Below are 27,521 nucleotides of genomic sequence, written 5' to 3'. Positions count from 1 at the left end.
TCCCTTTTTAGTTTTACTGATGACAGTAAAGTTAATGAGCGGAGCAGTCAACACATAGCAAGTAACAGCAGTATTAGCAGCTACTGCTGCTTCCAACTGGCCTCTAACTCTCTGCCTTTATTTACAGGGACATGGGAAAGAAAAAAAAATCTGTGAAAAAAAATCCATCCTCTCACCAAAAAAAAAGATAACAGCACTTGAGTGTAAAGTGATTCACACATGATAAAGATGTGCATAATTTGTATTTAAAAGGTCAGCCAGCGCCTCATATTTCCACGCTCTTAGTACCTCTTTCGTTTCTACCCGAGCACTGCAAAATGAAGCGGATTGTTAATTCTTCCCTCCATTTGAACCTGCAGGAGATTTACAGCTCACACTCTGCCCCCACCACAACCTCTGGAGCTGATGGGTTGAGCAGCTGAATGCACCAGATGCCTGCTTTTTGGGGGCATTTGCCTCTCGATTTCTCTCCACAAATGAGGCGTGCTGTAACACGCTGGCACCGGCTGACATGATGTGGACTATGTGGATGAAAGGGGTGGTCATTGGGCTCAAATAATCAAACTGCAGTCGTTGACTTCTTAACGGGGACTAGGTGGAAGGACAGAGGATGAAAATACGGGCTGACGGCCAAAAGCAGTAAGGTCAGGACAAAATGTGCAGCCAGCATGTGAACAGATGGATGTGTCTGACTGCCAGGACTTGTGTTTCTCATCAGCACCCCCTGCCGACCAGAGGAGAGATACATGTGTGGCGCTGCAGGCAATTTAGACAAAAGGTACAGCTACACACAAAGACCTGAAACACAAACTAATCCCAGGACATTATGCCCTTTTTTTCTTGGCTCACCCCCTCTTGCTTGCGTACACAAACACTCACCGATACACACACAGGGAACAATTTATCACAGCACAGTCAGGCCGGAGTTGAGCTATTGACTGGCCTGCAGAATGGGAGTATGGGTATTCTAGGACCCCTGAGATGATGGAGACTAATAAGATGGCAGGCCATTAAAGACGGCTGGAGAAAGGAACAGTGGAGGGCGAAGGGAGATCATTTATACTTCCCTGTGTGTGTGTGTGTGTGTGTGTGTGTGTGTGTGTGTGTGTGTGTGTGTGTGTGTGTCGTGTGTGTGTGTGTGTGTGTGTGTGTGTGTGTGTGTGTGTGTGTGTGTGTGTGTGTGTGTGTGTGTGTGTGTGTGTGTGAAAAGATCTGTATTCAGGCGGAGAACAAAGAGAGCCGTAATCAGAATAAAACTTCGGCTCGTAACGATTGCCTCATTCTATGTTACGGGAAAAAAAATGCATTTATTGTTTGTTTTTTCTCGCAGTGACTCTGCTAGCACAGAATGGTCATTAGGTGCTGCTTAGTAAGTCTTCCTGTGACACATTTCTGGGGATATTATGGCAGGAGCGGGGCCTCCAGGGACAAGTGAGTCGGTCCTAGGGACCAAAACCATTGTTGAATGTGTTGCAGCAAGTTATAAAAAACGATCAGTAACCCCCCCAAAAAGAGTCTGAAAAACTACATGCATTAGGCATTTTATGTTTTTTATTATTATTATTATTCACTGCCTGCCCCTGCAGAAAATAAAAAAAGTGCTGTATTTATGGCTTTGTCATTACTTCCTACAGCATATTTCAGTGTATTCTGGCAGTAGCCGTGCCTCCAGGGACCAGTGAGTCAGTTAAATGACCAAATCCATTGTTGAACATGGTGCAGTCTATTTTTTCATTTCCTGCCATTAGGATGAATAAATATCTCTTCATTTAATACTTAAAATACACTTATCATCTATCCTTCTGTTTTACCTTCCCACACCATTGTTTATTGTTTTAATTTGAATTGTTATGATTTATCAATATGTTTTATGTCCTTTCGCTTCATTTTTATTGTTTTATTGATGGTTATATTGTTCTTATTGTTTTATGATTATCACTTTCATGATTTTATCTTTAGTTGTTTTGGTTTCAAACACATAATAGTCAAGCTTATTAATCAAGAATAAAACATGTATAACTGTTTTTATGAATTGCATACTAATGAGTGTTTATGTTGGAACAATGCTTTATAAATGATTAATTAAGTGTTTACTAATGCTAAATAGCGTTTGGTTATTATAAAGTGCTACCATTGTTTTTAAAGCACCTTGTGTTATGGAAAGGTGCTTCATAAATAACGTTTTTCGTTATTCATTGTATTATTATTATTAGTAGTAGGACTAGTAGTAGTAGTATATTGTCTAGTATTATCTAAATATTTAAAATTCCACCAAACCCCAGTTTGTCACAGACTTTTTGTTATAAACCAGATGCTCTCGAGTGTTTACTGTTTTCACATGTTGAGCAGCACTCCTCATTGCTTGCAAAGTCACTTTGTCATGCAAAATGGGCGCAATGCCCCTATAAAAATCACACTATACTCCATTACTATCAACGGCGTTCCTTCTGCCCTTAAACGCAGTATGTGTGCGTCAAAGAAGATCTAAGTACCGAGCCCTGACATTTATACAAAGGCTGAAACTTACAAGACTGCTGATTCTGAGACACACAAGAGATGCTGCAGCAAAGTCATCAAAATGTTGTGCTTTTATTAAATCTCTTCTGTAATAAAAACCCTCCGCTCGCTTCACAATGCTGAGATAAGCTGCAGAGCGGAGAGAGAAGAGGAGGAGAAGCTCTCAGATCTGAACGTTTGACGCTCACCGCTGTACCGCTGTTCTCCTAAAAGAGAGGGCTGACGTGACACTGCAGGAATGCGGCAGAGCAACGAAGAGAGTAGGTGGTCTTCTTTCTGCCTAATCGAGGCCTACGTGCATCAAAAACAGTGAAGGGCGTCTATAAACGTGCGGCTGGGCGTGAGCAGATTTGGTATCACTGCTTTGTGGTAAGAGTCTTGCATAAATCACGCCTTAGGGGGGAAATAAATTAGTCGTAGCATCACTTTAATTAGAAATTACTCCAAGCACTCACACTCTTTCAAATCTGCTTTCATTCATTCACAATGCTGCTGAGTGCTGATTCCAATTTCCGGGTGAATTTAGGCTATACTCCCCAGAGGATGTGTTTAAAGAGGGATTGCCTATAGGCCCCTGAGGAGAATCTCACATGAGTGCTTCTCTGATTGACCAAGAGACAAACCCTTTGAGCCAATAGGAAAATGAGAAGAGAAAAACAAGGGGATAAAGCAAGAGGCTAACTGGTGGTGCTGGGATTTTCACAATAACGGAGGACAGAAACAAATTCAACCATGTGCATGTGTGCACTCAGACACACCTAACGCTGTGCCACATCTCCCTGCTGTGCCCACTGTTCCCATGACAACAGAACAGCAAGCCGACAAGGTCACTTTCTCCAGCTGAGGCAGCGTGCGACGCAGAGAGAGGCGCAGAAAGAGGGAGATGAGGACAATTATTAAATCATGGGGTGAAGATGGTGAGAGAAATTTGGTGATTGAGGGTATACTACGCGTGTGAAATTAAATTGTGCGGATACACAGGTGAGACTGCTGGTGTGAGGACAAAAGCAGATCTTAAAGCTCTTTTAGGTCAGCTCTGTCCAGTGTGTGTGTGTGTGTGTGTGTGTGTGTGTGTGTGTGTGTGTGTGTGTGTGTGTGTTTGGCCGCCGCGCATCTCAAAGGCAAGTCCTGAATGACTAAAAAGAGCTCCAGGCACACTTTCCCAACATGTCCCTGAACGTCCTCTAGCACAACAGATCAATCATTCTATCAGCTCCTCCGCCTCAATGCATCATGGTTCCTGTAGTTCTCCCCCAACAGATAGAACCTCTATTTGCCACAGTGACGGAGCATTTCCAGCTGTGTCATCCCACGTCACCTTTTCATTCGGCAGACCGCATGACTCCACTCATTAGTGCAGTTTATTATTAATTCCTATGATTAATTAGAGAAAAGGATGTCACAGCTGTCTACTCTTGTCACGACCTAAGGGGAATTAATTTCCTGCAGAAACACTCTCATTCGTCCAAATGTGATCTCTCAAGGGGTCAGCTTCATCTAAAACCCTTTTAAACACATTTTATTCCCGTATGACGTTTTGGAGGTGCAGATGAAAATGAACACAAGTCTGATCTGGCAATAACCCCAATGTGTTGTCCTTCTTTTTATGCTTCACTAAAGACATATGCTTCACCAGATGCAGTGTTTAATCTCGCCTTTCCTCTACTTTAGCATTATTTATAGCCTATCATAAAAGATAAGGTTGTAAACTTTAATTACACCGAGGGTTAAAAAGTGCAGATCACCACAATTTATTTCTGATAAAGTCTAAATGAACCTACAAGCCACGATTGAATGGTTTTACAATCCACTCCTCCAAAAATTAACTTTATTTAATTTGACTGTCATGTGTTCATTAAGATTCTCTAACCAAACAAAGTAGAGGAGGTTCATGAACTTGATCACTAACTTCCACTCCGAGAAGGTAAAAATCATTACGGCAGATTGTGTGAGCTAATTAGCATAGCATACCTCATTAAGGCCTCGGTGTGTTTACGTGTGTGCAAGTCGTTTGTCAGGAGCACAGCAGGAGGACTAATTTAAAAGAGGTTTTAAGATGGTGAGCAAGATGTCAGTCTTTCTGTGCACACGGTGAGCTGGTGGGGGAAAGCAGTCGGTTTGGCAGCTGAACCGCCGACAGGCTGAAGTATCAAGCCAAAAATATGTGCTGCCACCTGCCAAAGGCTGACCGGCCCCTCTATATTTAACTCTGTGACCAAAAGAGTGAGTGTTTACTATCTTATCAGCTCCATCATTAGGTGGAGGACTCAACCATGAAGGGAAATTGTTACTTACTTGAACTATTTACTTGAATTTATTTTGTCAAGTAATGTGGAAGCATGAAAACAGTGGTATTGTGTCCCACTTTCTGGGAAAAAGACTTAAAAAGTCAAAATTTAAACTGCAAGCATTAAGACCTAAAACATTTGTTATGCAAATAGTGGTACATTCCAATAGATATCGGTTCTCACTTGAGACAAAAAAAGACTTTGAATATCGACATTGTTCTGGTAGATATTAGTGTGACATCTGTGTGTCTAAGATACTATTTCAGAAATGTGTTATTATATATAGGGTATATATTAGTTGTTTTTCAATTTTTTTGTTTTATTCACACTTGACGACTTGCAAGAAATGACATAATACATTGATAGTTTGAATCCACCCTAGCTTTCACTGCTTCTGCCTGGCCACTTGGCTCATCCACGGATTAATGATTCCCCTCAAAGGTCAGCGCTTGTCAAGATGGCTTGCTATTGTTCATTTAACATTATGCCATTTTACGTGCTGATGTGACCAGGCCTTAAGTGAGGCACAGGTTGCCCTGAAAGAAATACCACATTGACCAAGACCAGACTTAAAGCCTGGTATCTCAAAGTTATCTTGTACACTATTCATCGAAAGGTAGTTTGACGTCCAACACTCTTTGGTTCGTCTGCATCTCCTCTTTTTTTGACTGGTTTAGATTAAATATCAGAAACGAAGAAACACAACCTAGATTCTTGAATAGCTGGCATCACTAATGTATTGTCTATATTCAGTCCATTTGGCAGTGATGTGCTCTTTGTCTGGGGCATTTCTGCTGCATCGTGCTCTATCAGAGCCAGATATTGCACACAACATCTCATAAGTGTTAAGTGACAACTCTAACCAACCCTAGCCAACAAGTTATTGGCTACTTTATTGCACAAGAAAGCTGAGAAAGCAGCCGCACTCTTACTGATCTGCTGGAAGAAGTCCAGCTCACACTGCTGAAACTGACACCTGCACTTGTTGTACACATACTGTACACATCGGATGTTGTTGATGGAACAACACTGCCGTTATCACCATTTGCAAAAAAGGAGAAAGAAAAAGGTTGTTTCTGAAGTAGGAGTTTGAAGGTTTTTTGCTGTAACACTTGCGATAGGATTTGGATGAGATCCCATACACTTTGGGTAAACTTCACACAGTGACACCAAACTGTGAGCATACATTTGTGCTCCGAAAGTGTTATCAAGAGCGAGCAGATGCTGTTTCTTGCGATGCTTTTCCTCGTCTATAGTGTCACTTGGAAACTCTGGCAGTATTCATGAATGTGTGTGTATGAATGAGTGTTTGTATGTGAATCTTTTAGATGCAAATACTCAAATACAGCGCCATTGTGCTCGTGTTCACCCGAAAGACAGGAGAGGCTTCATGTTCTAAAAGTGGACTCTTGCAAACACACAAAAACACACAGCAGCCATTTAAAAAGTAGCAAATCTACCTGCAGCTTGTCCACCAGGCATCTTCCTGAGTGTCATTATTTATAGCTCTTCTGCGGGGCCATTTTCCATGCTAGAATATTCTAATAATGCTTTCCCTTCATTTATTAGGTTTCTGGGGCCCTATGTGTTGACCGCAGCAATTCTCAATTTTGCTGCAAAGCATAAAGTTAAACGTAAGGTCCCTTATGGAACCGTAAAAGTAACAACAAAACTCCTGTGTGCAATTTGAGCACACTGCAGCAGAAGATGGCTCACACCGCTAATTTAAAGGCTGTGGCCATCCCGCACCATCAGCCCCTTCCATGAGTGATTATAGATCTGACTTGGTGACCCTGAATACAAATCCACGATAGTCGCTAAAACCTCTGGTGCCTCCTTAAAGCTTGGCAAGAGTGACCAGACTGTCAGGGTGAAATTCCATCCTCCGTAGGGTCCTCATTATATGTGACAGTGAAATCCTCAACTCTCTTTTTTCTAGTCTACAACTTCCTACGTCCTCCTCATTTAAATGATCCCACACACGCCAAAGTTATTACCTGCTTGTTTCCCCCTTTGCTAACTGATCGGATAGAGTTCCAGGGTGGAGACAGATATAAACCCAGAGCAAGTATAGCTTCAAATTAATGCAATGAATTCTTGTAGAAGTGCACGCCGGTGCCCTTTTCTGAGCTGACCCCTGTGACTCAGAGGGTTGAATTACTCTCAGTAGAAAGAGTGGTGCAAATGAAATATCAATGATTGCACTTTGTCTGTTAGGTTCAGTGTGCGAAACAAGGTGTCATTACATCCTGAAGTGGAGGCAGCGCACACGAAGAGGCGATGAGCTGACCTTTTTATATGTCAATCAGGCCTTGTGTGGTGGAGAGTGGATCCCCTCAATCATGCAAAGTAACATAATTCACACGCGTTGATTTTTATGAGAGGCTTTGGTAGATTTTCGCAGGGTTTCAGTAATTCTCAAACAATTGATGCAGTTTGTGTCCAAAATTACAAGCATTCTTCTTCTGGGAATTATAAGTGATTTAAATCTAAACACACACACACACACACACACACACACACACACACAAGACACATATATTTAGATCAAGTGTAAATTAAAAAGCCGCTTAGAATTCATTGAAAAATAGGTGCTCCTTATAACTCCGGAACCTGCATCCATGGGTTCATTGCAACAGGAAGTGCTAACAGCTAATTTGACGTATTTTTAATCATGCCAATTTCCCAAACACAAAGCCTGGGATATAAAGAGTTTAAGTTTTGTGACTTTCTGCCAGTCTATCTTTATGGATTTCCCTGTTGATCTAACGGGTGTGCACAGTGTTGTGTGTTTTCCTCGGGTATGTCAATTATCTAGCATATGCTGTGTGTACCGCAGTGACACACACACACACACACACACACACACACACACACACACACACACACACACACGCACACACGCACAGATAGACAGGGAGCTGTGTTCGGATCACTGTCAAGCCAAAGCATGCAACACGAGAAGAACTTTTTTTTTTTTCACATGAACACAGATGCATTACATGTGTCAACAAGAAGGCTCACCAGTTTCCAGCATGGGAAAGACCCTACAGTACACACACCAATGCATTATGGTAGTTTTTTACATTGCATAGTTACACTTTTGTTACATGGTTATATTCATACATGACTCTTTCAAACTTAACGTGACCACAGTGGAGAGACAAGCCCGAATGAAGTGAACATGACTGGTGATGGATGCAATGAGGTGTGGGTGCTATGTGGAGTCATGTCGCCGTGATGTGATGTGGTGATGCCACGTGAGTGAATGATCAACAAATTACTGACAACAATGCGGAAATACAGAAATCAACAACAACAGAATACAGCTTTTAAAACGAGATAAGACGCAACAAGAACAAAAAAAGAAAGACAAAACCACAAGCTGCTTTCTGTCTCGGCCCCAGAGAGTCCTGCTTTGAAGTGGTTTGCTTCAGAGATTGTCAGACTGGGGGCGGGGCTTGTTTTGAGGAGTTACCAGAGACCTTCTGTTGTGCACTTTGTTAGTACCTTTAGCTAATGGTCCCTAAGCACAAAGCAATCACACAACACAACAGCACCAAATGGCTTCTATCGAGCTAAGTTCAAGTTGCTGAACCACAATTGATTCTTGTCCTTTTTCTTTTCTATCTTTCAAATTTTCCCTCCAGCTTTGATTTTATGAAAGTCACTCCCGTTCGGTTTTAACCGCCGTCTCTACGGTCTTATTTATTTAGAGACATAAAGTGACACTTGTTGTGACAACAGAAACTGTAAGAGACTTGGGTTTTGAGTCGGTTGTCTGAGGATTTGTCTGATAGTAGCTTTATAAGGCAGCTCTTTAAAGTGGTAAACAAAGCCAATAATAAGCGTTCACTGTTCTGTCTTCCTGTCTGCGTTAACCACATGTCCGATTAAAAAAAGCACAGGCCTCTGAAGTGTTTCAAGTTGGTCTGCAGACTTCCGCCACTTATTGTTTCTGAAAATAATTTGCCATCAATACGTGTTTGCTTGTCTTCTATGTTCTGCCAACATTCCTGTGAAACTAGCGGTCCACAAAAAACGGATCATTTCTGAGTGCACTTTGTTTAATGAAAGCAGGATGCAAACAACATTTTGTGCTTTCAATTCTGCTTGAAAGGAGCGAGATAACACCTCGTCAAAGATGATTATTATTTATTTTTGTACTAGCTTAACTAATTATTTATATTCCAGACTGCCTATTCAACATTTAATATAAATTAGCATGGCTCCTTAAAGCTATCATGCAATGGCAGAGGAGCAGATAACTATTAGTTGGTCTATTTTTCATATTCCTCTGGACAGTGGATGCAAATTATCACATCAGATATTTTGAATTGTCTGACTTTGAATACTTATTTTGCAGTGAAAGAGACTTCTGGAATTCATGTGCAAGTACACACAGTTGGATTTCCACTGGATTCATCGCTGTCATGGGCCAATCTGACAAAGAGATAACAGTATAATCCCCCTTGCTAAACTCAATGTAATATCTTTCCAATTACAACCAAGGACTTGACCATTGTCCAGGAAATGGGATCTTGATGTGATTGATTTATATATCACTACTGTGGTGATTCATCTTGATAGTCTGACAAACACTCACAGGCACTAAAACAATCTTCACTCAGGAAACAACCTAAAAGCCTCAAAGAGACCCAAAACCCAAGCTGATGTGACAGCGTCTCCCTCTTATTGGCTCGTTGCGATCATAGAGTTGAATAAATCAATATCGTCCCTGAAAGAAACCTGAAGCATTTACAACCACTTCAACTTAGATAACACTTCTGGGGTAGTTGTGCTGCCTAAACTAGCTCCTGCCGCACCGCTATTAACGGGATGCATGATAAGTGGCTGCAATTAAAACTCACAAAATAAGTAAAGAAATTGAAAAAAAAAAATTGTGCAGATGTTACAAGGATGCAGTGGACTTACCTGGGGACACAGGCAGTAGAAGTCTCCCCCTCAGGGGCCTCTGGGGCGGGGCAGCAGAACTGGTGAAGCACCGTTTGGTTGCTGTGTGATGAAGAGTAGAAACAGAATGAGAGAAACTGTCAAAAGGATGTCAGCAGAAATAAAGTTGATACATTTAGTTTATTTTCAGTAACCCGTTTTGTCATTGTTTTTGCCTCCTTCGTCTGCTCCAGAGATGCTGTCGTTCTTCACCTGCCCACCAGTTGTTCTCGGTGTATTTCCCTTTCTAAACTCATCACCTGGCCATTCGCCTCCCCTACACACCTGCTTCCCATTAGTCATCAGCCGCAGTACATACTCCAGTCAGCATTTGCCGCTTTGCCTGTCTTTTGAATCTTTCTGACCAAGAAAAAGTTATATCACCCTCACAGCTGCAGCATGCAATGTCTACTTGTTTTCTGGGTCCATGTGTATCTGCTGCTGCTGCTGTGTTTATTTATAGGATTGTTCAGGATTACACTCGCTGCATGAAGTCACGGGCCCAGTGTCCGTAAGGTTGACAATCAGAATACAATGGCCAAAGTTGGACCAACAGTTCTGATGGTGGCAATCATGCACAGCTGTGACACCTCAGGGCGTTGTAACACATGAGTACAAGTCAAGATACAACTACAATGGGATCCCTTTTGTATTGACGCATGCTTTTGATACTGATAATTGTACTATTCATATTTTCATAGTTAGCTCCTTCTAACACCACTACTGACACAGCTTACTTGTTATGTTTTCATCTGCGGGTTTCCAAAAGCAGAATTAGGGGTTCTGCAATGTGAAAGTGTTGTTTTTTTTTACTTTGTTTTTCATTTTACTTGTGACTGAATCCAATGAAACAGAGGAGGAGGTAGCCGTAAATGGAAATTTTAGGGACATCAATCATGCTAATGATACAATCTCACATAATCATCAACTCCTCATAACCAGGGGACATTCATCAGGCTGAAACGAGCAAATCACAAAGTGTGTATGCAGTTTGAGAGTTTGGTAAATCCCACAAGGAATTTAGGGTAAGAATATTTGAAGGATCTTGTGTGCGACCGAGTATGTTTTAAAGAGAACCAGTGAACGTGAACACTTGTTTATTTACACGGAAACTCTGTAGGTCACCTTTTAACTGGATGATATCAATGTGGAATGCAATGTGTTTGAAAAGTAGACTTCGAAACATGTCTTGTATTTTGACAGACAGAGTTCAGAAAAATGAATACAAGATGAAGCAAAAGGCCACATTTAATGTTCATTGTTCTGTGTTTGATATGTTTGTCTCTGTTCATTTGATCTGAGAATTATACAAATGGAGAAGTAGAGGTAGAGTGTTTCAGCACCATGGAGAGAGACACAGACTGAACGCGTCAGCAGCAGACGGATACAGAGGAAGACACATGGTTGTTGTCAAAAAAAAGTTTACTTCTGTAAAGTTTATTTCCCTTGAATAAAAGAAATAACCCCCCAAGAAAGTAATGTGGTTCCAATTGTTATAAACAATCAGGGATGCCTATTATTTTCAGGATTCAATACTTTTTTTGTCTATGAAGTGCTCGAGTATGGTGAAAAAAGGTCTTTGCCCAACCATCAGCCAAAATGTATTCAGTTTCCTATGATATATGACAATGAAAAGCAGCCAATGTTCACATTCAATGAGTTGGAACCAGCGAACGTTGGCATTTCTGCTTGATAAATGACTTCAATGATGAATCAATGGATATAGTTGACCAATTGATTCCTCCCGAGCAGCAAAATAATAAAATACTTTACTTAAAAGTTGTATCTTATAACTCACTACAATGTTGAGGTAGTCCTCACATTTTGGCAGATTTAACAATTTAAAGTAAGTGTGGCTACTTCAAACGTGATATTGAAATGTAGCAAAGAAAGAGCAAGGGTATCAAATATAAATGTGCACGTGAGAAAGCCATGAGTGCATTCACTTTCCTCTCTCCATCCATGTGTCCTCTCTCTCAACCTGGAGGCTGCCTCGCATTCTTCACATTCTTGATTTTACAGCCTCATCCATCTCATCCTGCAGTATCATCCCTTCCCCCCACTCTTCTCTCCTTCTGTCCCTTTTACACTGATTTTCCATCACTCGCTACACAACTCCCCATCCCCCCCACCCCCTTTTAATCCGGGTCCTACAGGCACACGGTGTGCTGTGCAAGAGAGCTGTTTGCTCAATTACTCTTGCTGTCAGAAGATGTAGCCAGTGAAAAGAGCAGCCGCTTTCCATATGCCGTGTCCTGGTCCCTGGACACGGGACACGGAGAAGGACGGAGAGGAGAGAGTTGAGACGTAAAGATGAGAAAGCACGGCCCACATTCCCCAGCAGCAACCAACCCTCCATCCCTTATCGCCTTTTGATCTTCCGCCCTGTAGGATATCTCCCGGCCCTCATCTCTTTCTGCTTCCCCTCCTGCCTGTCCCATGGGAGAGGACAGGGGAACCAAGGAGACCTCTATGTCTACTTACATACCGGTTCACCACAAGAACACTTGAATCTGTTCTTTGTGTTGCAAAGTGAAATCACTCGATACACATGGTCCTTTTTAAAAACCTGAAGTCTGAATTTTTCAACTAGCCAGAATCTAAAAGTTGATCCTAAAGGTCTCTTTTTGTCCCACTATGTAAAGACTGAGAAAGAGGTTGGGGGGTATTTGACAGCAATAGCCGTAACAATAGCAGACAGTACAGGGAGGGTACGACAGCTAATTAATTCCCATTGTTAATGGCTCCTCTAATTGTGTTTGCATTAACTACCATGACACCGCTGTGGCCGTTTTTAATAGGTCGAGAACACAGGCGCTGTGTAAGGGGATACAGATTAGAGCGAGCGTTGGAAACAGCAGAACCACTTGCTCACGCAGATAGAGCATGAGTGTATATTCTGCAGGACAACGTATAAAAACATTTAAGTTAATGCAGTAATAACTTGCGTTGCACTGAAGCTGTTCTCATGCGCTTATTCACATTGGTTGAGGAAATGCATACCACTTTAATGGGTGTACACTTTATACGGAGCTGGAGCCAGTAGATTAGTTTAGCATCAAGTATAGGGAAAGGGAATAACAGCTAGAATGCATCTGTAAACGTTCACTTGTGTGTTTCTGTACAAAAAAGACACCTTTTAAAAACTTTGAACACATGTCATAGTATGGGAGGTTATGTCTAAATTATATTTTGGCCAACATGGTGACTTCCTGGAGTCTCAAAGCGGCACATGCAAAGCTGTAGTGATGACAACGTTCATAACAGATAAACTCTAACTCTCAGCAAGTGCACGGATACACATATTCACCAAAATAATAGGTAGTATAATTTATATTAGAAAGGTATTTCTAGGTGTCGTACCTTTGTTCACATTACTCTTCATATGCAGATAAGTACAACTAATGTTTCATTGAGTACAAAATGGCCAGTACTTATTCTAATTCAGTGATAAACATTTATTGTTTCCCCTGCAGGTTTCAGAACAAGATGGCCAATGTGCTGTGCCTGCTCTTCTTTTCTAAAATAACAAATTTGTCATTTAAAAAAAGCACAAAAACATTTCCTTCTTTACATCTATTAAATCATCTGATGGTCCAGCCACTAGTTATGCATGATCTTCATGCTGCGGTTTCCAACGTGTGCATCTCAGATGTGTGCAGACCAGTAAAGACGGCATAATCTCAAACACTCCAAACCTGCTGAGTCGTCCTTTTCTTGACAAGAGTGTTTAAAAGAAGCAGAGCTCATTTGAATTGAATCAATATGGATTATTGGCGAGGAGGGGAAGCGTTCAGCGGGGTTCGACGCCTCTGATGATGAGACGATCCACAGATATAACTGACAAACTGCATCAATAGGAAATAGTGTGGTCGCATCTGAATCATTGACTTCACCCTATTTGAGGAAAAACACCTCACAGGGAAGTATTATGGGATGGAACTATTTTCATCTTTTAAAGATTCATCTGAACCATCCATTTCTATCTGCTTTGATCTCTGCCTTCTCACAATTGTCTCTCAATTATTTTTTTCTGCCATCTCTCGGTGCACTTCCATTATCACCTCTATCGTTCCACTCAAAAACAGCTGGTGTTTTATGTTTTATAGCAAAAGGGGCCTTCTAAAAAGCACACTGCGCTACAGAAATATCGTCATGTGTCATGCATCTGTTAATGTGCAAGTAGTACTGATATGAGAAGACTGGGAGCTATCATTTCCTAATTAACCTCTGTATTATCGTGGCGATAATCCACCCATTCCCATGTTCGGGATTACGCAAACAGTTCTTCTGCATCAACATGCATTTGTCTGCAGAAAACTTGCAAACTCTTGCCTCCATTTTCAAACACACCTCCCTCGAACTTTGATCAATGCGGGCGCTGAAGATTAAATTGAACTCACATTACCTGTTTTCTGATCTTCCACACCATTGACTCAGTTCCCCTTATGGCCTATGGCTAATACCACCTATAAAAAAACATCTATAAGCTCTTATAAGCTCTTCCACACACTCGGTCTGTTTGAGGGTGAGTGTAATCTGTGCACTGTGGTTTCATTGTATTTTGTTTTAACTTCTCGTGTGTAATGTGTTTGTGGATGCGCTCCTCCTTGCGTTGAATTCAGCTTTACTGTGTCAATAGCTCTCCGACTGATTCAACTTGGCTCATGGCAGAAAAAGATCTGTGCACACTGGAGTGACATAATTTGAAGCAGGGGACGGTGAGAGAGGGAGAGGGGATCAAAGCTCGCAATAATTAACGGATTAGTTTTCACAGACCATTTCCTTGGCAGTGAGAAAAAGAATAGCTGTGAACATGTTCGCTCATTGAAATAACATAAATGCAGCATTAGAGTCTGCCCCTGAAGGCCACACATGGTACATACAGACACAATTGATCTTGGAGGAGGCCACCCTATTAACGGAAGTGGTTCAGCTGAGGCGTTTGTGGTTGCACGGCTGCTTGCTTTAAAATGGATTTAGTTTGTTTGTTCCATTATTTCATTTCCATGTTTGTTTTTATGCAACATTTTGGAATAAATGCATTTTAGAGTCAAGGTCAAAGTCAAATCAAGAGTGTAGTACATGAAAGAAACACATTCAAATATAATATAATAGTAAGGTGAGTTGAATATAAATCCTTCTGTTGGACATGGCTTTAAAAACCAAAATACTCTGCCAGTTCAGCATACGGTGAAAGAGAACAAGGTACTCCACATCGGCAAGGAGATCGTAACAATCCTCAAGCTTAATTTAAGTCAGCTATTAAATGATATAGGTTCCACAAGTCAACTCATCTCATGGCAGTATTACTAGAAGCACTATGATCATGTTAAATCAAAAACGACAGTTTTTTTTGTTATACTTCACTTCCATTTAGCTGTTAGTGCCACATTATCACTGTTTTACAGGGTAACAGTGTGTCATGTTTTCTGAGGAAATAAATCCATGGCGGTGTGTGCATTTCTATGTGAGGGTAAAGTGATGTATTAAACATGATTGTGTGGTGGATTATCAAAAATATCCTTGAACTAAATGTGTGAGCACTGCACCAATCTTCCACACACACACACACACACACACACACACACACACACACACACACACACACACACACACACACACACACACACACACACACAGATACACTCTGTCTTGAAAGCCTACCATATCAATTCATTTACACACACGCACAGTGAGTTAAAAAAAGCTTCCTTGAAAGCTTTACGTCAGCACGGACTCTTGGGCCGTCCCAAGCGGCTTAGCTCGGCCTCTGCAAGCGAAACTGAGAGAGCTGGAGATGGACGAGAGAGCGGGACTGGCTTTCCCAAGAGGAAGCTAACAAAAGAGGAAGAAAAAAGAATTCCGTTCTTGTATTGGATCCTTTAAAAAAAAACTCCTGACGTTGTCAGGAAAGTTGCAACATTTGAGCTTCATTCACACTGCCTCTGTCTCATTGTGGCCTACTGGACTCCACTGCAGGAGTAAATATAAAACCATTTCACCATCATTCTCTGCATTTATGCTGCATCATTTCTGTCTGGACAAGCCTTCTTCTCTTGAGATTATGAATTGTAACACGCTGTTACACAGAATCATCGGAGAAGTCGTCATTGGAAACTGTTTGGATATGGGCAGGCACTCTAAAAAAAAACTTGGCAGGTGATTGGATGAGTCAATCAAATTCAATCAAATTTTAAAAAGCCTTCAGTGTCGCTCTTTGCTCTTCTTTGAATGACGAAATATTCACCAGTTCTGCAAATCATTTGGTAACCATTGTCTGCACGTAAGTGCAACTATTTTACCTGATTAATAGGTCAAAAGCTGTAAAACCAGCATGCATGAATGTTACTCTGTGTACTTTATCATTAAAGTGTGTGACAGCGATCTCATGACTATACAAGACGCATCCTTTTTTCCTGCCTGTTAGTCATTATCTATATCATGCGGTCAATTTGCAGTTCAATAATAATAATAATACAGCTTATAATAAGTTACTTAGGCATGAAAAAACAAATATACATCATATATATCAGCAACATTAAAGTGCTGCCATAAACTTCAGTTACCAGAATTGCAACGTGCATTGTCAGATGCACGTTGCAATTGGCAAAACTGTCCAATCAGCAGTCTGTTTAACTCCATGTTCATGTTTACTCTTCATCGGACACATTTGAAGACAGTATTTGAATGTTTTCATGAGCAAAGATCATCCGTATGTCATACATTTTGGGATATTTTCATCAGCTACATAAGTTCTGTAGTAAATTTAAATTATACACTATCTAAAACATCAATGATAAATGATAGGTTTTGATGTCAGCCCCTAAAAAATCAAAGAAGAAAAAAAATCTTTCTTGGCTTTCAACATTTTACGCTCCTCTTCAACTCAGCTCCCAACTGTTGGTCCCCCTTCAAAAAAACTTAAAAGAGGAGCCTTTGACGGAGGAGGCAAAATAAGCATAGAGGGAAGGAGCGGAGCCCGGGGGGGAGAGCGGGAGTCAACCACTTCCTGGCGCTCACTTGTCGGAAAGAGCTCCGTCAGCTGAAGGGGTTCAAGACTGACACTGAGCTGGATTTATTTCTTGAAAAAAAAATATATTCTGTCCTTTAACCAATTTTTTGATAGTGTGACAGATATCTGGGTTTTTTAAGTTTGTGCACAGTTGGCAGAAATTACAGAGAAACTGGCAGAGAAGACAAGTTTTCTTTTGCCACAAAAAAAAAATTTAAATGCTTGCAACCATCATTAGTTAGCTACTCCCACAAACTGTATTCTCATTCTTATTTCAAATGAAGGGAGCTTTTTTGGTGTAACAAAGGTAGGTTTTTACTTTATTGATCCAAATGAAGTAGCTGCGGTCGAATAGTCCTTTTTGCTTAGGAAGGCTCCTAACTGAGTGAAATGACTCGGAAGTATCGATAAAAGCTGTTTGAATTCTCTAAATGCAAATGAAAGGAGCTTCAATGCTGCCTTTATTAGCTCATTTAGCATAGACCTTCCTTTACGAATGGAAAGTAGATAATTCTGCCCCACAATTCCTTGCAGCAGCAACATTTATAGTGACGCACCATTCGGCCGTTCACGAAAACAAATGATCATGACCCGACAAAAGCAGATCATGTAAATAACCGTTGACATAACTTGGAAATGTTTAGACGTTGTGAACTTTCACTAATCTGTTAAGCCTGTTGGCAAACTACGAAGGTGACATTGCTTTTGCTGAAAAGTGCAGTAAACTGATCAAACTGACGTATTCTATCTGCTCTCTCTGGCGTTACTGCAGCCTCGGCCCTCATTCCTTGATTTTACTTACAGATGCTGAAACCCGAGCTTTATCAAAGCGCCCGAGTCATGTTTTTGATTATCATCTATTTTGTCACATTACAATTTTAAAACACTATCAAGTCGACACTTCTAGGTCACACTGAGTTGTGCGTTGTTTCATTTATTTCTGTATGCATATTCTTATGATTAGATTATAATCTGCATATAAACCATAGTAAAGCACCAACGTCTGAGGTCTATGAGACATTGTTAGTGGGATACCGCATGAGAAAGTGTCACCTTGACCTTCATCCATTGCAACCAGAAGCAGAAAAAAAAACTAAAAGCATGGAAATAACTGTCACAGATATTCCCATGAAAGCAGCAGTTTTTCCTCCTGTTATCTCACCAGCTGGCGCCTCCACTATTGAGCAGTTTTATCAGCTCGTATCGAGCATCAACACCACACTGTGTTGCTGCAGGGCCATCTGCTGAAGACTTGGCAGTGGGTCAAATTTCACAGATATTCCCCGATGCTTCACGCTGATGCTTGACAGCTATCAAACTGACATGGTTGTCTTATATCAGGCAGGGCTTGGGCTGATGAGGAAAATCTCATCAACTAGATCGGCAACGTACATTTTGTGCTGAAGTAAACTGTAGTTTGAATGACACTCCTCGTTTTCTGCACAAGTAGAAGTAAAAGAACGAGGTAGAAAAGACATGTAGGCAGACGGTGGGGGTGGCGTGACAAAAAAGAAAAGAAAGCAGATTTTTCACCACATCACTCACGTTAACGTTAACAATAACGTTTTTTACTCCAGTACCCACACGTATGACTCATTCAGACTTCATGTCTTGCTTATCGCATTTGCTTCTTTTAGCATCCGGGTTGAAACCTCCAGTGACATCACTGGAAGAGTCATCAGCCCCTCCCCCTGGCACTGCGAACCTGATGATGTAATCCTGGCATCATAGGCTTGACAGATGATATAACCACAGTGGAGGGGAAGGGCAAGCAGCTTTAATAGGCATCTGAATGTGATGACAATCTACTGTGTGGCCAGCTTTTTAAATATCACGGGGAACACACCAACAGGGCACACACATGCGGTTAGTCATTTCTACCTGCGGCCTCCACGAAAAGATTAAAATCTTCAGTCAAGCAAGCATTTAATGTGAGGCAACAAAATGTACGAACAAGCAAGTATACACATTTTTAAAGGGATATATGTACATGAAAGGAAGGTAATTGGATGAAGGAATGTGTGTCCGCAGGTGGGAAGAATGCAAATAAACGATCAAGTATGCGGGGAAATTAGAAGCTAAGTGGATGTATCCTCTGTTTCTTTCTCTCACACATTACAATAAATCACGGTTGAGCCTCGGTTGAGCCTTTGTGTGATGTGTTGAGAAGACCAGGAAAGCCGATTGGACATGCTGTGCCTGTTTCGATCAGCGCTGCAATGCCTCGCAGCCTTAGGTGGAGGGCTTTGAACATTACTCTGGGTTGTAAAGTTAACCATACCTGACATTTCCCTGGGCAAGTGTGTGCCTGTGCATGGCTCTGTGTGTTTCAGTATGCAGTGCAACAGCAGACATGGAGATTATGTTGGTAAGAGAGCAATGGCCCACAAATAAACTATATAGTATGTATATCAGTGAAAATTATACATGTGTTTTTAATACACACCTAACATTGGTTTTTAGAAAACTATGTATTTCGCCTGTAAACTATAAATAATGTGTTTTACCAGCAGTTTTTCATAAAAATGTGTGCCATTTCCTGCTCAAAAGGCCAAAAGCACAGGTATGTAGTTTAATTGAAGAAAATACTGGAAAATGAAATCACAAAATTTGTACAAATAATCACGTCTTCAGACCCAACACGCGCCCATAATTCAACCGCTCGCCTAGCACTCGTTGGACACACACAGATGCACACTGGTGCACATGGTGCAAAACAATTAGGATTGTCTGTTGAGGGATTTCTAGGGCTAAGCTCTCAGGGGGAGAAATCTCTGCGGCAGATGGGTGGACATTTTTCCATAACTGCACACTGTTCCTTCTTTCAGAGATCCCTATTCCCTGAGCTGCTGCAGAGGTCATTAGCCCACTGCCCAGCGAGAGCCATCACACAGCATTATCTGCCCATGAGGAATCCCACCATGTTGAAGGGAAAACACTGAAATAGCACATTTTAAACTGTGCATAATGTTCAAGTCACCTGTATTTGTTAGTGTACGTTCAATACATCTCTGCTATTACAACGCATCCTTTAGCGGCTCCTAACTGCAAGCTAATAGCTCATGTTGTGTTGAAAGATGAAAGAGGTTGTAATGCATTAAACATTAACATTAAAAGAGAGTGGAAAATGAGGGGTGTATCATCAATTGCTTCACTTATCACATTAGCATACCGTTTTCTTACTTATTCAATGAAAAAAGGTGTTAATAAACTGTATTGTTGGTAAGCAAGTCTTAAAGTGGCTGGCTCCCTAAAATGTAATGTCACTGTATTTTCACCGAGGCTTCCCTTACGTCATCTTTAAACATCGTAAAACCTATTTTGAGTTAATATTTTGGGACATTACTATCAGTGTAAAAATAAAGAAATGTAATCATGTGCAAAGTTTTTTATATAAGCACATCTTTGATTATTTAATCAAATTGTCTGCTTACTTAATTGAGTGACGACAGAACACTGATATCATTTCCATTTGCAACCACGATTCTGAAAAACATTATGTAGATTGCATTCCAATGACAGACACTGTCTGCTGATTTCTTATAATGCCTCCTTTTCATTTGCATGAAGAAGACATGACATGCATCAATAAGAAATGTGAATCATTTACTCCCAACCATGAAGGGGACAAGTCACTATGCAGCTAGTGTAACATGACTAACGGCAAAAGCATATTTCTACGCAGAGCCGTTATGTGGGTGTGCAATATTTACATATAAAATATGGTGTCATCTGTGGCATCTGGAAGTGTCAAGGACGAGGATGACACATCTTTCACTGAGTCGGCGTTGTGCCCAAGAGACAGAGGACTGCCAGTTGGGAGCCGTGTTTAAAAAAGAGATCACGGTTTAGCCAAACTTTGATTGATTGGGAATTATAGAGGCAGAGGATACTGGAAATAAACGGTTTGCATTTTTGCCACATTATGAGGAAAGTGGGACAGCATTTAGAGGCTCTTCAGCCCTGTGGAACTTCTCAGTATGCTTTGTCTTAGCCCTATTTTTGTTATCTGTCTAACTATTTTTATCTCTGTCTGTCAATCTATTATTCTGTATGTCCTTTTTTATATGTTCCCCATAATCATCTCCTCTAGTTTTGAACAAAATGTCTGGCATGTATATGAAAAGATTTATACTGAGTACAGTTTAATCTAAATTAGTAATGGTGACATGATCCCTAAAAAATGAATCAAACCAATACTTCAGACCAACAGAAGTGTCCAGTGAGCCGAAACAACTTATATCCTTGATTACCACAGAGCCACCACATGAATGAAAAAGACAGAAACTCATCCCTTACATCCCCTTACAACAGCTGTTCTCTTGTCCTTTTAACACCCAAACACAACACACACTCTTTAACACACACAAACACACACACACACGGCTGGATTACCGACAACTGGGACTGTCTTTCGCCTTGCTCAACTTGTGCATGAAAACAGCTAATATTCTACCAGGGAGTCAGGAATCACCCGGCAGCTACATCCTCTGAGAAATGAAGCAATTTAAAAGCACTACGCACCAAATGTGATATTCATGATTTGGATTCCAGCAGCAGCCGAGCAAAGCCAACCTGTCATAACAGAGCAGACGTGATTCCCATTCAGACCGAGGGGAGGTGAGGCGAAGTAAAGAGCAGAGGTGTGCAGGAGAGGAGGATCCAGCTCTTGAGTATTGGTGGCAGGATGGGAAATACAAAGAGAGAATATGTCCATTTGAACTCATCACATCCATCATCTACCTATCTATTTTGCTCTCAATCCCTGTCACAGTCCAGACAAACATGCAGCGAGGCAGTGGTTCTACTTTTCTTTTCGGCTCCAGGGACAGTCCATCCAAATCATCACAAAACAATATACATTTTCTCATTGTTTTGGTTTTCAACTCTGCAGCTTTACTATGCTGGTTCACTCTCATGGCTCTCATTAACCTCGATTCCAGCAGCCGACAGCTGTTTTCAGCTAAAAGCTTTTTATAAATCCTCTGAATACTACCTGCCCAGCAACAACGAGCAGGGAGACAGAGATAGCGATAAGCTGCTGAACATAGCGGAGCATTTAGCAGCAAAAAAACAAACAGATGTGTCCTTCAGGAGTTGGTGGAGACCAAAACAGAGCTACATGAGCAAAGGGAACATCGGACTTACACTCATGGTGGACACTAACATGACTCCAAATGAATACTAATGTTGCTTTTTGTCGACTGAATGTTGGAGTAGGCAACACATTTGCTAAGAAATTCACCATAACAAGTTTATAAGGAGGTGATATCTCTGTGTTGTGTTTTATGGCTTGCTAGGTGGCCAATAAATCAATGAATATGGTTTTAATGTTTGGTTTAATGCTTCAGTGAAATAGAAGTAAAAGCATTGTTGGCTTCTGTACTGTGAGTATGAATCGGAGTGTAACAGAATACTTGAGCGGTGAACAATTACAAGAGATTTCAAAATCATATCCTTTGCATTTGATTGGACCACTAAAAAGTGGGCGGGCTTAGAATGCAGTGCTATACAAGGCTAAAGAGGACACACCTCTCTTGTTGCTAAATGTTGCTGATTGATGGATGTTATGAATTATTGGCTTAAAGTGGTTGGTACTAGCTTACATAAGTACATGTCTTACTTTGATTAACAGAAAGAAACGATCATTTGATTTTGATGTCAAAATATATATTTAATTTAAATTTTGACTTGACGCTTTGTACAAGGGATTGTTTGCCAGCAAAATATAAAGAAGGGAATTTATAAGTATTTTAACAATAATTTTGAGTTAATGTGAGAACAGCGTTGCCTAGCTAGCCACACAACTGTGTAAGCTTGTGAAAAAAAACGCCTTTTAACAAAGGTTAGTGTAGCTCTAAGGTTTAACCTTGTATTGAATGCACATTGCTCCCACAAAGTAAATCTAATATTTAGAGAAATTACCCATGATAGATTCAGATAAAAGACCGCTTAGCTTTAAGATAAGACCTGAAGATCAATGCTAGAGTGGAGCCTGTGCTGGAAAATCCGCAGGCTCATTGATCTGAGAGCATCAGAACAAGGATACTGCAGCATCCAGCAGGCACTCAGCAGGGTTACTCTGTAATGTATGCTAAGATGTATGTGTGCTGAATTCCCCATCTCTACATGTGCTATCTGTACATCCCAGCATATGAGATGGTGAGTATTCTGCGCTCCAGCTGGTACGAAGCCGGTAGGAGAAAAACAAGGTCATGGAGGGGCGCAGTGGGACTCACGGCCATTGCGGAAAAACATGCGGGCTGTGGCACGTTAGGGTGTGCATTAGTGTGTGTTTTGTGTGTAAGAGCAAGAGCTTAAAATATCTGTGAGAGTGTGGGAGGCAGAGAAGCAGCAGAGAAGCACCTGCAGCTATATGAGAACCCTGGGATTTCCACCTTAGGCAATGGGATTGCTGCCTATCATACGCGCACGCGACTCTATGTACACAAACACACCACCTCCTCGCCTTATTGCCACTCTTTTGACTCCCACCACTCAAACTCTGGTATTTTAACACACGCGCAACGTGGCAACCCCCAGAGCGTAGACAGAGGACCAAAGGACGGGGTAGACTGAATGCTCCAGCCCAGCCAGGAGATGGGTTAAGTGGTGGAGAGCCTCATGGTTAGAGGATGGGACTGTAGTATAAGTCTCTGTTTACAGGAAATGTGAGGTAGGTGGGGATGAGATGGTGAAGAAGAAATGTAAGACTACACAGTGAGTTTAGATGAAGTGGAGATGAGGACAGTCAAAGAGCGAGAAGGAATAACGACGGTATCATTTCTCTGCTGGGAACGAGGAGAGAGGAAACACCCAACAGTGGATGCTGAGAGAGTAGGAGGTACTGATGACAGAGAGAAGCGTTGACAGGATTGCTGTAGGCCTCCCTCAGATCACACAAGCCCCTTAACAATCTTATTCAGACTGAATAACACAATTGCAACACTTCAAACTCTCCGTCTGAGAAGTTTGAGCTCGCACCAAAGCAGAAGTCTGCGAGGATGGAATCAACTTTTCAATCACATTGACTGTTTAAAGCGGAAGGCAGCCTCGCATTTGCATTATTCAAATTATGCCACTGGAAGAGATGGGGAATGCATGACGTGAGTGATAGAGCATTTAATTGTTCATTTAAAGCTTCGCAAATGAATGTGATGCTTTCTTTCAATCAAGCAAAAGCACAGATGAGCTGGTTAACAGCTGGGAATCCAGTACATCCCAGTGTTCAGGGATTTGTGTTTACTTACTGGCTTCCTTCGTTCCGTACTTCACTTATTAACAAAATAACCTTTATATGTTATTATTCCTAGCCCCTTAATACCTTGCATGAATTATGGGCGGGACATTGAGTTATTTCAAATCCTTATTTTTCTTTATTAAAGAAGGTGGAGGAGAAACTTGTCTTTCCTAAAGCAAACGGTCACAGCCTCAAAGTCACACATCAAGGCATCACTCAGCTAACGCTAAGCTAACTTTAAGGATGACATTTTGTGAAAAATGCTTCGACAGGAAGGTCAATACCACACTTATAATCGTACAATAAATAGGAAAGTACCGCTAGTAACTTGGCTTAACACAAAGACGAACAAACTAAAACTGTAAACAGGAAAGAAAATCATTATTTGTTTAAATCGTGGGAAAAACAAAGTGTTAAAAATGACACATTGCTGTTGCAAGGAGTTTATGTCTCAAACGAACTCTGGGCAAAAAAAGCTAATAAAGTATTTCTCGTTTCCTTAAAGATGCGACCCATATTCCCTCTGAAATCTATAAGAAAGAGGGAGACACTTGTAGCATGCCGCTGACTCTCTTAGGCGACGGCTCAGCAAAAGGACGGCTCAACCAAATGGGAGAATAACCTGGATACATATACAAACAAACACAACCCTTATTAGTAATATTGTGACATGTCCCTGTCATCCTCCCACTAATAGAAATGTATTACTCCCCCTGCGGCATTGACAGCACAGCGATACACCATCTTGTCTGACCAGGATCAATGCACTAAATGGAAATTACAACGCTGCTTCACGTCTCCTGCTTTTCATGTGTCACTGCTTTTACATTAAGGAAATAAGACAGTGTACAATACTGTCTCTCTCTCTCTTTCTCTCTCTTTCTCTCTCATTGTTCATCATTGTGCAGAACTGTCATGGGGTATGGTTGGTAAATCACGAAATGAACCCACTTACTGAATCCCCCTCTGACATTTATCTTGTACAACTCATATCTTGCGTGTGTTTGTCCGTGTCTGGGTGATTCCACGAGAAAGCAGTTGTTTTTAACTTCTACTACCCTTGCTAATGTTTGCTATTCCTGACCATCGCTCTTTAGGAATGATGCCTTAATGGCTTGAATAATCAATCTGGATTAACAGAAAACAATGCAAAGGCAGCCGGGTGGAACAGACAGGGCTCGGCTCGGTCCGTTGTGTCTCACTGTGTGTGTGTGTGTGTGTGTGTGTGTGTGTGTGTGTGTGTGTGTGTGTGTGTGTGTGTGTGTGTGTGTGTGTGAGTGTGTGTGTCATGTGACCTTGAAAGTGGCGAACAAAGAATACTCAACATCATGGACCATTCTGAAGCAGATACAGTGCATGTAAAAAGCAGAAGATTTCATGCTAGGGAATTTACAGGCATCAAATGTCTCCCTGTCTTTTATTCCCCCGCTACGTTCCTCATCGTGTGACATCCTTCAGTTTGTGTCTTGATGAGGAACGAGCTGCAAACCTCGATCGGAGGCGTTCCTTCTTTTTTCCGTTGTAATGTGAAGATGTGAAAATGCTGACATTTGTCTCAAAGTCATAGATTTGCTCTGTTTGAAAATATATGTTTACAATGTCACCATGCTCTCCCGGCACCTGTGAAATTGCTTCCCTCAGCCGAATTTAAAAACAGATGCTTTTTTTTTCAAAAACGCTCATTACACATTCAAAGTGTGGAAACCCAAGAGGGCGCAGTGACCTCACCGAACCGGGCAACAAATCTAAAGGGACATGTAAAGATGAGAAAAATATTGACCGCATGATTTAACAAAACTTCTGTTCCGTTACAAGTCTCCAAAAAAATAAAAAAAACACTTTAACTATATAGTCCCACCCAGTGGTGACAGTCTACCTTGGTGCAGAATGAACAATCCACCGCTGTTAAAATGCCAGCCTGGGTTCTCAAAATCAATATCTATTAAGCATTCAATTGATTCAACGGGACAACAACTGAGTGAATAATGTGAAAATACAGGAGGAGCTTGAATTACCTGTCAGAAAATTAAGCCTCAGCTTGTCAGGGGATGTGAAGTTAATCAAAGGGAAATCCAACACAGGCCTTATACGGTGTCTGTGATACAACTTCATCTTCCAGTTGATAAAATCTTTAGTGTCTTGCTTCCCTTAAACATGTTTCGAGAGCTGACACCCGTACGTGGGTGATAACATGCAGTGCCATTACATCTGATGGCCCTTGAGGGTATCAAAGGATTTTCTGGCCAGACACATTTGCTATATTTAGACAAGAAAATGTGCCCTGCAAAAATATCCTTAGGGTCACTGAATGTAATATTGAGGTTCTTTTATGACAAGAGATGAAGAAATACTGTCAACTGCTTTGGACACATTGTGTAGTTTCAAAGATATCAATGGGAGGTCATGTTGCAAACCACACTGAGATGAAAATCCATCATATTGAAGAGGATTTGCATATTCTAGGTATATCTTTGTTTGGTTTATCGGTAAAAAAAAAAAATAATCTTTGACAGTGCACACAACATGAAAGCTACTTACTCCGCTTTCCTCGCGAGTCCAACTGAGCGGCAGAGAGTGGTGGGAGTCTGCGGAACCAGGGACTTGCAGCAGGGGCTCCTCTTGTCCTCCTCTGCGGAGTCCGGGCTGGCTTGGCTCGCTTTGGGTGACTGCGGCGAGGTGGGGACGAGCTGCAGCTGCTGCGGGTGATGGGAGGACGGCGCAGGAGGGGTCGGATGCTGCTGAGGCTGGGCCGATAGACCGGGGATCGGCTGATGCTGCTGTTGCGGCTGCTGCTGCTGCTGATGTTGCGGCTGCTGTTGCGGCTGCTGCTGATGCTGTTGCGGCTGCTGTTGCGGCTGCTGCTGCTGTTGCTGCGGCGGCGGCGGCTGCTGCTGCTGCGCCTGCTGGCCGAGGTGAGCCGCTGCTTTGTTGCTCCCCGGGTGCTGATGGAGGTTGGCCGGCGCCTGAGGACTGGCGCTTCGGTGAGTCGGGTGGTGGTGTGGGTGGTGGTGGTGGTGATGAGCCGGCTGCTGGACGTAGTGATGGGGGTCCCGCAACTGTCGGTTCTCTCCTATCAGGTCCTCCACCTTTCGCTCGAGTTCGTCGATGCGTTGGCGCTGCGTCTGGATCAGGCTTTGCTGGTTCTGGACGATAGTGGTGAGCTCCTTCAGGTAAATAACTGCTTTCATTGGATTATCCAGCAGGCTCTCCATTACTAGCTGTAAATGTGGCCGTGTGCCCGACTATATGTGGACTTCTTCAGCTGGTTCTGGCGCTGCGAAACGTCGATGGGGCCTCTGGACAGTGTGTAACCGGGATGCTCTGGCGGCCGTCTGACGCCTCTACGCTCTGCTGGGGTTGGGTAGCCTCTCTCTCTCTCTCTCTCTCTCTCTCTCTCTCTCTCTCTCTCTCTCCCAGAAATGGTGCTGATATAAGGGGGTGGGGGGGAGTGCGGAGGCGGGGCCGTAGTGGACCGGTGACGTCAACACGCAGAGGAAACGGTGAAGCT

General features: G+C 41.9%; 1 protein-coding gene across 1 annotated transcript in view; it reads right to left on the bottom strand.

Moving 5' to 3' along the window:
- iqsec3a (IQ motif and Sec7 domain ArfGEF 3a) overlaps nucleotides 1-27,225 on the bottom strand; it is a gene marked incomplete at both ends in the record, with an annotated part of 80,499 nt that extends 53,274 nt beyond the window's left edge. Inside the window, 2 exons of the mRNA XM_079236457.1 lie at nucleotides 9,741-9,821; nucleotides 26,552-27,225. Of these exons, the coding sequence (XP_079092583.1) occupies nucleotides 9,741-9,821; nucleotides 26,552-27,225 (755 nt within the window). The remainder of the gene's footprint in view (nucleotides 1-9,740; nucleotides 9,822-26,551) is intronic.
- Nucleotides 27,226-27,521: the final 296 nt, after the last annotated feature.

This window comes from Taurulus bubalis (assembly GCF_910589615.1).
Source record: "Taurulus bubalis genome assembly, chromosome: 20".
NCBI classification, from domain to species: Eukaryota; Metazoa; Chordata; class Actinopteri; order Perciformes; family Cottidae; genus Taurulus; species Taurulus bubalis.
This window is presented reverse-complemented; position numbering and strand designations above follow the sequence as displayed.